General features: G+C 39.1%; 1 protein-coding gene across 7 annotated transcripts in view; it reads left to right on the forward strand.

Annotated features, from left to right (window-relative positions):
- SORBS2 (sorbin and SH3 domain containing 2) overlaps window positions 1-13,735 on the forward strand; it is a gene marked incomplete at its 5' end in the record, with an annotated part of 110,571 nt that overhangs the window by 21,236 nt on the left and 75,600 nt on the right. For 4 of the 7 annotated variants that reach the window (XM_082482015.1, XM_082482011.1, XM_082482012.1 and 1 more), the window contains 3 exons: window positions 8,989-9,049; window positions 10,668-10,694; window positions 11,729-11,853. In XM_082482015.1, coding sequence (XP_082338141.1) covers window positions 8,989-9,049; window positions 10,668-10,694; window positions 11,729-11,853 — 213 coding nt within the window. Of the gene's footprint in view, window positions 1-1,235; window positions 1,286-8,988; window positions 9,050-10,667; window positions 10,695-11,728; window positions 11,854-13,735 lie in introns of those variants that run through there. The other 3 variants (XM_082482013.1, XM_082482016.1, XM_082482010.1) reach the window with 2 other exon arrangements.

Here is a 13,735-nt window from a genome sequence, read left to right on the forward strand (position 1 = left end):
TCCCATTATCAACAAGGGTCCCTCGTGCATACCTTCCAACTTACTGCAGCGTAGTTGGACAGTTTATATTTTAAATTTATGCTTTGATGCTATATTGCATTAAAAATGCTGATTTTTCCCGTTGTTTTATCCTGAACTTGATGTGGGAACAGTTCAGAGGGAGAATGACTTTTTTTAGCCCTCAGTATTTTGACTTCCAGTGTCTCTGCCCAATCAGTAAAGTAAATTATAGCGGGCAGCATATACGTAACGATACAGCTGAGATTGGCCGGTACGCAGCATGCCAACCTTTTCTGCATATATCTTCATATCTCTAAAAGAGTGCGAATAGAAGAGGTATTAAAGCTCCTGATCGTAAGACAAAGCTGTGACAACGCTGGCAGTAGATGGGAAATATCATCCAGTTTGTCCTACGGCATACCATCAGTAGGTTAAAGTCGCCTGTTAATGTAGGATGTCATGCTTTTTCTACAGCTGTAGTTTGGTTTTGTGGGGTTTTACTATTTGTTTGTTTGTAAGTACTGTATAGACCCGGGATATCTAACGGAAGAGATTAAACCTTTGTCTGCATTTGACATGATTTTGGTGCCAATTATTACATTTAAATAGCACGTTGATGTACAGTGATGTGATTCCCTATCTATTGACTCCATTGGGAGTTTTGAAATGGATTCCTGTGGATGCCACAACATGTGTCCTAATTCTGTGCATGGCAATACAGTCCGCAACATTATGAGTGTCAGTGACGTTTGTAGAGACACATTAAATCACTGGATGAAAACAGCCCCATCTCCTGCTTACAAACCGTTGAAAAAGAGCTGGTAACTTTGGCTGCTTAAAAAAATATTCTGAGACCTACTCTTCATAACTTTCTGTTTGCACAAAGGAGTGAATAAAGCTTATGAGCAGCCTTTAAAAATATTTCCCCATTCCTGTATGGCAGTGATTTTTAGTTTAGAGTTTTGAGACCAAAAGCCAATCAGTAGTGTTTTATCCCAGAGCAAATGTTTACAACAGAGATACGAAACCCTAGAAAACAGAGTAGCTTATAATGGAAGCGACATCTCATCTTTAACTTTGGAAGGACAAGCAGTACCAATTTAATTAAAGCTGTGTTAAAATAGGACTGTCATTTGTATCACAGGGATTCTCCACCCCTCCGAGAAGTCCTGCTGCCATTTTGTACCACACGTTCTTGTCTTGTGCAAATTAATAGATCGTTTTATTTTCTGCAGGAAATCTGAAGACTTTTATAGCAAATCCTCCAGTGTCAAAATGAACACAGGTATGCTGCTTCTGTGAGATTTTTCTTTACTCTTACGTGTTGTTTAGTGAGCAGAGAAGGTCCCAAATTTGCTTAAATTTTCATGAACAAATTGTAGTTTAGTTGGTGCTGAACTCAAATTAAGCAAGATATCTTACCAGTATGTCTGCTTATGTGCATTTGTATTCCATATATATAAAATTTACATACATACTTTTCTATGTATGGATATATATGGATATGTGAAGTATATATGCATGTTTAGCTTTCTGTGCTTAAGTTGTAAGTATCAGTTTTGTATGTGTATGTTTTATGTAAAATGTAATATGAGGTAAAAAAAGTGGTGGTAAAGCATCACATTTTCCTATGAAAATGCACGTGCTTTGAAAATGCTTTGTTTTCATTCCCTACTTTCCTTAAATTAAGGGCCATAAAAATACTACCTTCTATTATTAGCTACACTTGCATAATCAGATGAGGATAACTATTTTGTATTTGGACGGATTTGTATTTTCTCTCAAGTTGCTGTGATAGATGTATTGACCAAATGAAGTACTCTGTAGAAACTTATGATCTGTGACAACGTGCTAACGTTTGCTCCTGAATCATGGAAGTCAATAGATAGTGCTGCTGGTCTTGCTGGAAGTGGGAATAAACTTCTCGAAAGGAGGCTGGTGAAATCCTGGCCTCACTCGTGTCAGGTGTAAATTTTCAGTTGCAGTCAACTCTTTACGCTCCGTAGGTGAACAGCCTGGTTCGCAGATTTAACTGTGGCGCATGGATAGACATCCCCATCCTTTCCAAACCAGTTGGTTTTAGCATTGACCGTAGGGCTGCACTATGGCAACTTGAAATAAGGAAAATGGGTTAGACGGGACCTGAGGACCTGAACTACCTTTGAAGTTAGTTTGGGGGTTTCAGCAGCATGCTCTAAATCGAAAGGATTAGCTTTTCCGTGCTATAGGCTGCCATGACCTGGAGCACTGGATTAATCAGCCTTCCTGGCTTCCTGTTACCTCAATGACTGGAACGCAGTAGGACCAGGTTCTTGGACAGATCTTTTAATACAAAGTTGAAATCTATTGTCTTACTTGAAACCACTACATTTTTAAAAATAAGCAGGACAATTTAAAATTCTCAGTTGCGTTTGTGGGTTTTTTCCCCCCAAAGTTTTGGTTGTTCTTAATTTTTACAGATGCTAACCAGGGTGGTGTGTTCTTCATTCATGGAAATACTGTTTGAAATTTGCCCTATCCTCTTGCATTTTTAGTGAGGACGTCTTTCCTAAACACGTCAGTCTGTATAATTAAGGTAGTACTGACATACTAGTTGCTTAATGGAACTGTAATTTCATACATTTGACTGTGATTACACTGTGCATTGCAGTTGTATGAGTTAAAATCATATGATAGATGTCATTTTGTAGCTTCTACTTTGAAAAATTTGGATAGATTCAGAGCAGTAAATTGCCAGTTTGTGCTACTGCAGCTCCAAACTATGACTTTGTTCTGTGTTGTACTGATTTTTCATGTAAGCTAGACATTCTCAAGAGAAATGGATGTAAGATTTAAGTAATCCATGTGACTAAATGACTTCTATTGGGGATCGGTAGTCTTCTGATCACAAAGGAGCCTTGAAAACTGATTTAAAAAACCTGAATGCACCTGAAATCCTTTCCAGTTACCTAAGGATATCATGATTGTCAGCTGAGCTTTAATCTACTCTGCACTTACACAGTGAAAATATTTTTCATCTTGCGTACACTTGATATTAATGCGCATGTTACCAGCAGCACTGAAAGGAGGTATTGACAAAAAATGTGGTATTCCCTATCGATTCTGTTGATGTAGAGTGTTTCCTGACTGTAAAAAAAAAAGAATAAAATTCAGTGAGTAGGGTGTAAAAGTGAACATCTTGCACCTATCTGTTGATAAAGCACCACTTTCACTAAGGAAGAGAATGACTGGGGTGGAAGCTGTTCGGCATGATGTTCTGGTCTAGCTGGTTCCTCCTTTCTCTCTCTCTCTTTTTTTTTTTTTTTTTTTTTTTTTACACCCTGTTGTCTTTGAACATAAAATGAGTGGTGCGGCTCTTTTATTTTTTTATATATATTTCATTGCTTTATAACAGGAATTTGTGCATGACACAATTGGAAGTTATCAGATGCTAGTGATTTGCCACTAGTTTGTTCTAAAAATATGCATTTCATTAATTACTTCTACAGATAAATAAGCACTCTAGTTTGATGCCAGTAACTGCTGAAGTGGCAAAGCTAGCCTGTATGCAGCTTTAAAAAGGAAAAGTAAATCTACTCTTCAGAGTGGGCTCCTCTAATCCAGCGTTCCCTGTGGCTGCAGACTTGGCAGCCTGTCTCAGCGAACCCTGCAGAAGATATTTTTGTCTACAGAGAAAATGTTTTGAAGAGCTTTGGTTTTCAATACTCTACCATATATGGGAGGGATTTTTTAGCATTTGATGTTAATTCTGTACCACATGTTAGGAAGGAATGTTCAACAGCATAAGGCAATGAAACATGTTTGCAAAAGCAAAGAAATAGATGTAACATCTAGGGGAGGTTTTCAGAAGGACCAGAGGTACTTTGGGTCATAGTTCCTTTTGGTGTTCAAATGCTATCATAATTTAAAAATAGTATTCTAACGGGATGCGTTCCTATTTAAACCCAGACTAAGCAATCCTCAACAGAGTAATATTTTAAACTATATATAGGGGTTTTCATCAACAAGTCTTCAAGTACTTCACAGATTTGAAGAGCATCATTAACTTGGTGAGACATTTTGAGAAACTAAGTCACGGAAAACCTGAGCTGCCCATGAAGCTCACTCAGATTAAAACACAGGATAAATGTGCTTATTGCTCATACTATATATGTGCATCTTGGGGGAGAGGTAATTGCATTGAGGAATAATGAATGGATACAAGTTAATAGGCTAAACCAGATTCTTAGTGTCCATCCATAAATATTTTGGCTGTGTTTCACACAGATAATTCTTGGTAAATGCATCTGATTTTAAAATTATTAAACAAGTTAGCTATTTGCAGGAGATGAAGCACATGAAGAGCAGCCAAGAGTGAAAAAGTATGCAGTTCTGGAAGACTGCAAATATTTTGTGTTTGTTAAAATTATTGCTGGAAGTCATCACATGCACTAATCACATTTTATCTGGGAGACAAGAATAGAAAATCTTGGGTCCCTGCAGAGTTCCTGAATAGACTGTGAAGCCACTTTTAGATCACTAAAGCAAATTAGGTGGGCTTGAGTACTTCAGGTGCTCTGCAAAAAATTTACTTCTTTAATCATTATTTGTTGTAACTTAGCAACATCAAAGAACCAAATAATAGTAGGTTCATCTGTGTAGTCAGTGGTGGGTTACGTGATGGAAGTTCCTCTGCCCAAGTAACAGCCTGTCTTGCCAGGATACTCCCAGGCCCATCACAGGAGCCATCAAAGGCCCATCTCCACAAGTCTCGAGGAGCGCAAGGGCAGGCAAAAACCCAAAACAAGGACTCCCAAGGAACGTAGGGAGGCACAAGAGCCTCCCTTGTCCAGGTTCCTCCCAGGACCATCCCAGGAGAGCCTCAGCCCTGGGGACCAGGCATGGAATGAATGGCAGGCTCAGTATCTGAGCCCAGCTGCTGGAAGGATCCACCTTGTACGTGTGTGCCTGTATATTCTCACTAGTGGACCTTTGTCCTGCTCAGCCAGACGCTGATAAGGCCATTGTGCAGTCAGTGTTAGTTTGAGTGCTCTGAGCATCTGTCATCTGCGTGGCCAGCCACGTATGTATGGGGTGTATACGTGTGCTCTTGTGCATGTGTCTGCTGGGGGGACATCTCCAGACTCACTGCTGGTTGGACCTGGGGAAACAGAAAGTCAGCACCTTCATCTGGCTCGGACTGGTGGATCCAACACCATGTATTTGCCTCAGAAGGCAAATAGGGAGTAAGAATCCCTGGTCTAAAGACTTTTAAACTTGAATTCACTGAGCAGACAAAGGGGAGAGTGATACTGTTCATGAGTACAGTGGATAGAGTAATGATCAGCAAACATTATTTTTGGGTGCCAATTTTCTTTTCTTTGAGCTGTAAGAACTTATTAAAAATTTCCTGCCCCGGCTGCTCTCTCTCACCTCTTCACAAAAGGTCACCATCCTTTCATCTTTGCCAGCTTGGTCTGTGCCACTGCTTTTACTGATTCTCTGAAAGTCTTTAAAAAAGAAAAAAGAAAAAAACCCAAACAAATAAACACAAAAAAAAAAGAAAGAAAAAAAAAAACACCAGAACACCCCATGTTCCTAAATGAAAGTGGTGGTGTTTTGAATTGGCTCCATTCTGCTTTGGAGCAGGACCTGACCAACAGACTGTTTGTCAAACAGAGGTGCAGCTTGCTCAGGGTGATGCTGTCTGTTGTGGTGGGAGCAGTTGTTGGGATGGTGGACATAGCGGGAAAGGGTTAAAGTACGTATTTGTGGAGAGAAGCAGAATTAAGGGATGGAGAGAGAAAGAAGTGAGGAAAGATGAGGAACGGAAAAAAGGCTGAATTGAAAAATTGAAGGAGGGGAGGGTGGCAAAGGGAGAGGAGCTGAATGGTGAGCTAACAAGGAGAAGAGAAGAGAGCATCCAGAGCACCGCCATGGAGAGCGTTAGGATACTTACACACATACGCACATCCTCCTAGCTGGAGGGCAAGCCACCACCTCGCCTGTCTTTTCCAGTCATTGGTTGTCTCTTTCTCTCTTCAAAGGTAAGTCTGCAGCACTGATCCGAGCATTCGGGGGTTCGTCCCTATATGGCCCTTGCTCTGCAAGATACTGCCAGAAGTATGTCTCACCAGATAATCCTTTCCTCCTCTTTCTTCTTCATTTTCTGCAGTACCTGCTAAGGATGCTTAGTTGTCTTTCCCTGATCTAATGGGAGTATGTAGGGCTTGCAAAAGAATATTTCGGCACCAACCGTGATAAGTCTTGATTTGAGCTGGACTTGCATTTGAGGCAGCTGTTTTGATCGTGAATTATTGCCCAACCTCACCTTCTGCAGACAGCTGATTCAGATCCTTTGCTTCAATGTTAAAACAATACCTGGGAAGACAGGACTCTCACTCCTGAAGAATTTGTCATGTTAAAAGCGTAGAGAATTCTCTCTGTGTGTATGCATATTTGCACACGTTTCATCTTTTTATATATGCATACATTTTGTATAGATCGTTTCACATATCCGCATTTGTTCCTTGAGTAACAGCCGTGCAATATTAATTGCTTATAGCTTGCAAGTGAAATGAGCAGATGATCATTAATTCAGCCTCCCCGTACTGTTTTTGAATTCTCTGTTCTCTAGACTTAGAGCTTTTTGGTACTTCAGGAATCTGGGTGAATATAGTCAGTATTTGCCGGGAATTTGATGGAGCTATGAAAAAGGAATACAGGCTGGAATAAATAAGCCTCTTGAAGTTCCGCTGTGTAAGGCCGTGCAGATAAGGGAAGCAGTTTGAAAAATGTCTCTTTTTGAGGCAGCGTGTAGATTCTTCTGATCTTCATTCAGACACAATGCCCTTGACTTAACGGGAGCCTGGCTTGAACAAAGATGGGGAGATGGAGTCCATCGTGCATAAATATGTGCTTGCCTACACACATTCATATTTTACTAGGAATTTTGCACAACTCAATATGGTATATTTGTGAGGTTATGTCTTAACTGAATGCTAATTGACTCATTCTTTTGTACAGATACTGAGAATGTTATTGCAGGTACAGACTTGTGTATGGGCTTCTCTATATAAGGGTAAATGTTGTATGCATATATCTATATAGCCATTACAACATCTGTTTTAGCTATCTTGTATGAAGCCATGTCAAGTACTTTGTGAGATAATGGGTCCACTGAGTATAAAAATCTGAATCAGTTCAGCTACACTAAAAATTAATTTGGAGCAGAATTTCCTGAAGTTACAATGATGGAATATTTGCAGTCAGTTTTCTCATTCTCTTCCTGTCGTCCCATTTCAGTTTCTCTGTCCTGAAATTCAGGAAGGTAGCTCTTGAAAAAATACAAAGAAAGCATTGCTTTGTTTGAATAAAAGATGTGACAGTATAACAATATTGTTTGCCTGTTAGCTTGTATTAATCAAATAAAGCATGCTGTCGAGGTCTGCCAATATTCAGATAAGAACAGAACCTCGCTATCAACACATCATCAAATCTCCTTGGAATTACTTCTGCTGTGTGTTGGGGAGGGAATACAAGAATGGAAAATGTGATTTTAATTACCATTGCCATTCTATATTTATGTAAGCGAACTGAAACAAGCGTGCAGGTTTGATAGCCATTGTCTTTGTTTCACGTGTACGCCACCAATAATTAATTGCGGGTAATGTATTGCTTTCGACTGTTGCTGACTGAAGTCATTTGGCCTTTTGCCTCGAGGCTTGGAATTGGCAATAAGTCTTCGGAACCGCTTACACCTGGGGCAGTGGCTCTGATGTTTGCCAACGTTAACAACTCTTCAACGCGTATCCTGCAAGACCTGTGGCCAGAGGGCTCTGCTATTTCGGGGGAATATCGGAATGAGCAAAGAAATACCAGGAGCTCACTTCTCTTGCAGACGTGGTTTAAAGATGTCTCTGTGGCTCAAATTACTGCCATCATAGGAAATACTTTCTACTAATAGGTTGCAGGTCTTCCATAAGTATAACTGTGTAAACCTCCCTGTCATAGGACACAGATATAGAAACCCTTAGGGCCTCTGTCGTAGTCGTGGTTCTTCTTGACTTCAGTGGGGCTCTGTATGAAATTTCAGTAGTATCAAATATGAAAATTGGAATAATTATTATATTGAACAGCAGAAAAGTATTCTGGTTAAATATAATCAGGAAGAATATTTATTCACTTGCTTTTACCGCTGTGATAGAGTTGCTAAAAAGCTAACTGTGGGAAAGCTACCTTCTAATAATAACGAAGTATTTATAAAGCAGAACGACAGCTCCAAGTGAGAGAGGAGCAGAGAGTAAGAAAAGAAAGGAGTCATGCAAGCTCCAGAAGAAAGGGGTTTTTCCATTCCTGGTTGTCCGGGGAGTGATTTTAGATTTCTAGTCGTTCCCTTGGGATGTTATTGGGTTCCATTAGATAAAAAAGAAGAGAGGGGAGGGAACAAGGATGTTCCACCTAAATAACAAAAAAATTGTGCCATCCTCAGTAGTTTTGTTTCTTGAGCCTAAAGGTTCCAAAAGACTGAACAAAAGCACTTTGTCAGCTGATCAAACATAAGCTTAGTTTATGAATGGTGTCTTTCTAATGCAGACAATGAAATGATTTTACAGTGCGGATTATTGATTAATATTACTCTGGAATGCTTAATCCTTCATCTTGATTACTTGTTTGTTTTTACTGATTATAATTAAGCAGTCTTTCAGGTAACAGAATGTATATATTTCCCTAGCAGATTAAGTGTTAAACATTGCTTTCTTTACTTATTTTCTGTGAGGTTTATTGTTGTTTCAAGCTTGTGAAATTTTATGTATTCTGCTAATCTGCAAAACTTGCAAATTGACCACGTTCCTGCAGCGGTGCCCTAACTGCACGCTTATTTTCATGTACGTTTGGCGTATCTCACCCGGTGATACGTTGCATGTGCTTGCTCCCTTTGTCTGGGGCTGCTGTCTGTATTGTTTTGTGCTTCCAGATAGCGGTGGGTGTGCTCGCAAACGTGCTGCCATGTCTGTCACATTAACAGCCGTGAAGAGAGTTCAGAGTTCTCCAAACCTATTGGCCTCAGGTATATCTGCTAACCGGGGAGCTGCTCCTCCCGAATGGCTTCTCTGTAGTGTTATGCATTCCTGCAATATTACTCTGCAAGGAGGACGAGGGTAACCCTATTTTGTATTCCACTGACAGGTCTGTTACTTCTACAATGCTCTTTAAAAAGTAGCCTTAGTTTCTCTCTGCCTATGTTGAGTAGTCATGAATGAAAAAAAAAAAATAATAATAATAGGAAGACTTAGGAAAAATCAGTTATTTATAAATAAATTTTGCCTTTGATGCATATTTTAGGTCTCATGTCCCCTTTTGTTTCAAGATAACATAGCATGAAAAGTAGCTTTTGTTTATTAAACAGTTTACTGCAACTTGCTTTAAAAACGCGTCTCAAAGGTAAAGAATCTGAATGCTGTTGCAAAATGGTCGTCAGAAGCCAGATTAGCTTTAAAAAAATCACTTATCAAGCATGTTTTCCTAAAAATGTTTAAAACAATAAAAACATGCAGAATATTCAGTAGACAGGCAGAACTGCTTCTTGGCAATACTTGTGTCTGGTTTTGCAAAATTAAATCGTAATGGGTATCGGCTGCTCAGGTTCACTGGTGAATTAATTAGCTGTAAGTATAAATCAGTAAAGAATCTTGAGTGGCGTAGACTAATTCACACCAGTCTGAACATGCGGCGTTCACACCAAACAAGCATAATACAGGAAGCTGAATAAAGAATGAGCCAGAAAATAATTGCGAGATGAAGTCTTTGTTTTGTAGGTCTTTTCAAATATAAGACTAATCTCCAGGAATAAGAATTGTGAAAATTTATGAAGCAAATTAAAAATTTGGTTGCTGCTCTTTGTAAGGGTAGTGGCAGGGCTGTTGGGATTATTGCGTGTATGTAAATTTAAGAAAACATTGGGTTCTTATTTCTTAGCAACCCTTCTCACAACTTTTTATCATTTAAGCATGCAATACAAGCCTCTTAATGTCTTGCTTTGTTGCACTTAAAGTTGGTGATAAGGAGCACTCTTAGTACTATAATTATTGTACATCAAAAATATTTTAAATTTCTTCAGAGATGTAATTTTAGTTTCTTTAGGAGAAAAATCACTAATACATCTACAAGTAAGCCAAAACATCACCAGAATTTCGAATCTGTTCTGTGCTGGCAGTCTGTATGTATCAGTTTCTGTGTTTTGCTTTGAAGTGATGAAGAAAGCATCACACATTCTGGTGTGAAGGGGGAGAGAAAATCCTGACAGAATCTCTAGGCATCTTTCTTGAGGTTGAATTAAACCTTTCTAGCTCATCTTCAAGGAATGTTATTTCTTTTGATACCTAGATTTTAGATGGTAATATATCGCAGTATTCACTGGGAAAAAACCCAACCACAGCAAATGTTTGTTTATTATTGGCTGTCTGATATAGCAGTGATTAATTAACAGTAACTCAGCACACTATAACCTTCTGTAGATCTTGTGGAATAAGTGTTGCACAGTTACTTATGGTCTAATATTCTGAGGTGTGCTTAGGAAACAGGAAGGAATTAGGTAACTGAACAAAAAGTTTCCTACATATTTTTCAAGTAGTGTCATCATCTTTTTTTTTTCTAACAGGGATTAATATTGGATGTTTCTTTTTCAGGGTCTGATTCTCAGTCTCCGGATTCAGGTAAATAAAACACTGTGTTATTCATGCATCAGTGTAATACCATGTAAGTGGATGAATTATAACGATCTTCCATTTATTTGATTTCATTACTCTGTACATCCGCATTCTTTAAGGAGAGCACCACTGAAATTGTAATAATAATTGCAAATGGTTAAGACCTCAAATTCAGGTCTCGTTTGAAAGCAGTATTTCCTGTAACACAGTATATGTTGTCAGAAAATGAATTGTGTGGGAGAATACAGGCTGCTAATTTGCCACCTTTAGCTTCAGTGGCACTTGCAATTTCATTTTTAGTCCCTTACTCAGAATTGCAAGTTCTGCCCACCCCACTTAGCAGCCTGCTCACTAATGTGTTACTTTTCCCAGCCTCTTACAATATTTTGGCTTCAAACCTGTAACTTGTTGAAGCAGGATAGTATCCCCCTCTATGTTTGGACAATCCCTTGAGGGCTTTCCAGCTCTGAGGACAGAGCCAAACCATGGTTAGTTGGTTCCTTGAAAAATCGAGGTGTCATTCAGATTTGGAAATAAGATACATTAGTGGAACAACAAATCAGGTATTGTGGTGAAATTTGGTGAAACTGCCATGACCAACTAACTTGACATGACCTGGGGTGTTTTTCAAAATCTGATGCAGCTGTGAAGTTCAAGAACTGAATCTGTGGAAGTACTTCAGCCTGCTTTATATAGGGGCTGAAGCACCAGTGTCTCAAAAGGATTCCCACGGTTAAAACCCGTAGTCTGTATGAAAGCCGTGGGGAGGTATCAAACTGCTACCAGCAGTGTTGTCAACGCTTGAGTTTTCTAAACTTTAAAGATCCATATTGTGTAAAGTGGCAGCTTTAGCCCTGTTCTAATAACTTCCATGGGGATAACAGCGGCAACGTCAGTTGTGTAGTAGCTAAACTTTTCCACAGTGTGTTTAATGGCTGGGTTGCTGTGATGAGAGCAATATACAGATCTACTAATCACAAAAAAAAAAAAAAAAAAAAAACAAAAAAAAAAACGCTTTGATTCTTTTTTCCTTACAAAAGCTTGGAGATCTTACAATGATGGAAGTAGAGAGGCACTGAATGGAGATGCTAGCTGTTCATCTCTTACAGCAAAAGGTTTTAGGAGCGTGCGGCCAAATCTACAGGATAAGAAATCACCAACTCAGGTAAAACTGAACACACCAGGTTTCATGCTGTGGCATTGGTGTGGGGGTTATTCTTGGGGGATAGCATATATAGATGGGATACCTCTGTGGAACATTTTCCCGATGTCTTCCAGGTAGTTGAATCACCTGTTCATATGGGTCATTACAAACTGGTTTACTGCATAGATAAAGTATTCTCCACACAGGATGCATGCCTCCAGGTTAATTACCAGAAATTGCTTTCAATGAACAAGACAGCCAGCTTAAATGAAAGTAGGTCATACACAAATAAAAGCTTTCTAGGCATGTTCCCAGACTTCAAAGAGTATTTATTAATATTTTACACTCGGAGAAATGCATCGGTCATCAAAATAATATCTGAGGATAAAGGTTTATTAATTATAAGGTAGACAGTGTTTCTGCCATTTTTGCAGGACAGTATAATTAGAGCATATTAAAAAAACTCAACGCTTAACTTGGAAACATATTTATCTGTCCAAAAAAAGATCAACATAACAACGTCTCTATTGCTGTTTTAATTTAAAGGTTTAAGAGGCTCTATGTGTTTCATATATGTGCGTTACCTGTGAATAATAGCTTGTTATGTAAGATCGTGGAGTACATTTTGGAAATTACTTACATATGTGAACAATTTCACAGGAATAATTCTTATTCAGTGTAATAATTGTTTTTTTTAAAAGAAAATGGACTGTTGTGGGCTCCCTTCTGATCCCAGTTTACTCTGAGCAAATGGAACATCTGGCTTTCTAAACACAAGCTGTACAGCCCTGCACAGTAAAAGGTGGTGGGAACCTGACCAATTCAATCGTCTGTTGAATTGAGCAATGTTGGGACGAAGCCCCTTAAGTTGCTAGTTCCTTTATTTAAAGATAAAAGTCAAACTGAGATGTATCTCCTGCTAACATTTACTTTCTTTCTGTTTCTTCTTCAATGTTATTTTGCTGTGTGTGGATGCTTTTGGCAAATAAGGCACCTCTGCCACCCCCTAGAAAAGAAAGTTTTCGGAAAGCAAGAGTTACTAATCACAAGAACGAAATTAATCTCCAGGCAGTAACAACTGGTCCAGCTAAACACCTTCCCACAGATACTGCCTATTACACTAACGAGGAGTCTGTCCAGAAGACAATGTCTTCTCAAATATCTAACACGAGTGTGTCCTATGCACAAAAAATCACTAAACCACTGACCTCCGTCTCCAGTGCAGGCACAAGCACGGTAGCCGGTATTAGTACTACTCTCCATCAAGGCCAAAGGCAACAGTCTCAAAAACGTAGGGTATCTACCCTGAAATTAACCCGGACACGCGACCCAGCGAGTAGCATTCGTTGTCATACCCAGCAACAGCTGAAGCCTGTTGAAGTGCCAGTATTTCCACAAAGGCCTGTCTCACCTGCCTGTAACCCCGTGCCTGAGAAACACACAGCATCTCTTTCCATTCAGATAGCTCCCATCCCTGACAGTAAAGCAGAGCCTGAAATCCAAGAACATCCACCTAGTGTTTCTCCAGACACTTCAAAGATGGCTTCAAAGGATTTGGGACAAAAGTCTACAGTTCTTCCTTCTTCACAGGCTGCAGAATGCCATGTGGTATATTTAATTTTTCCATTTTTTATTTTAGATCATTCATGAATCACTTAATAACCCTCTGTTTAGTTATACTTACATTATCAAAGTTAGATCTTGTGTTTTCTGGGTAAAACTACCTGTCACGTGGATCGAAACAGAACTGAACAAAACCTGAAGTTTTTGGAAGGGTATTGCAAAAAAAATGTAAAGTTATTAAAAAAAAATTAACCCAGCTGAGCAGGAAGGTAGACTTCTTTGTTCCTCTGTGTGCACTTTATGGAGTGCAAATGCACTGTAGGAAATTAGTGAATTGTAG

Source organism: Vanellus vanellus, assembly GCF_965231255.1.
Source record: "Vanellus vanellus genome assembly, chromosome: 4".
In the NCBI taxonomy this organism is placed as follows: Eukaryota; Metazoa; Chordata; class Aves; order Charadriiformes; family Charadriidae; genus Vanellus; species Vanellus vanellus.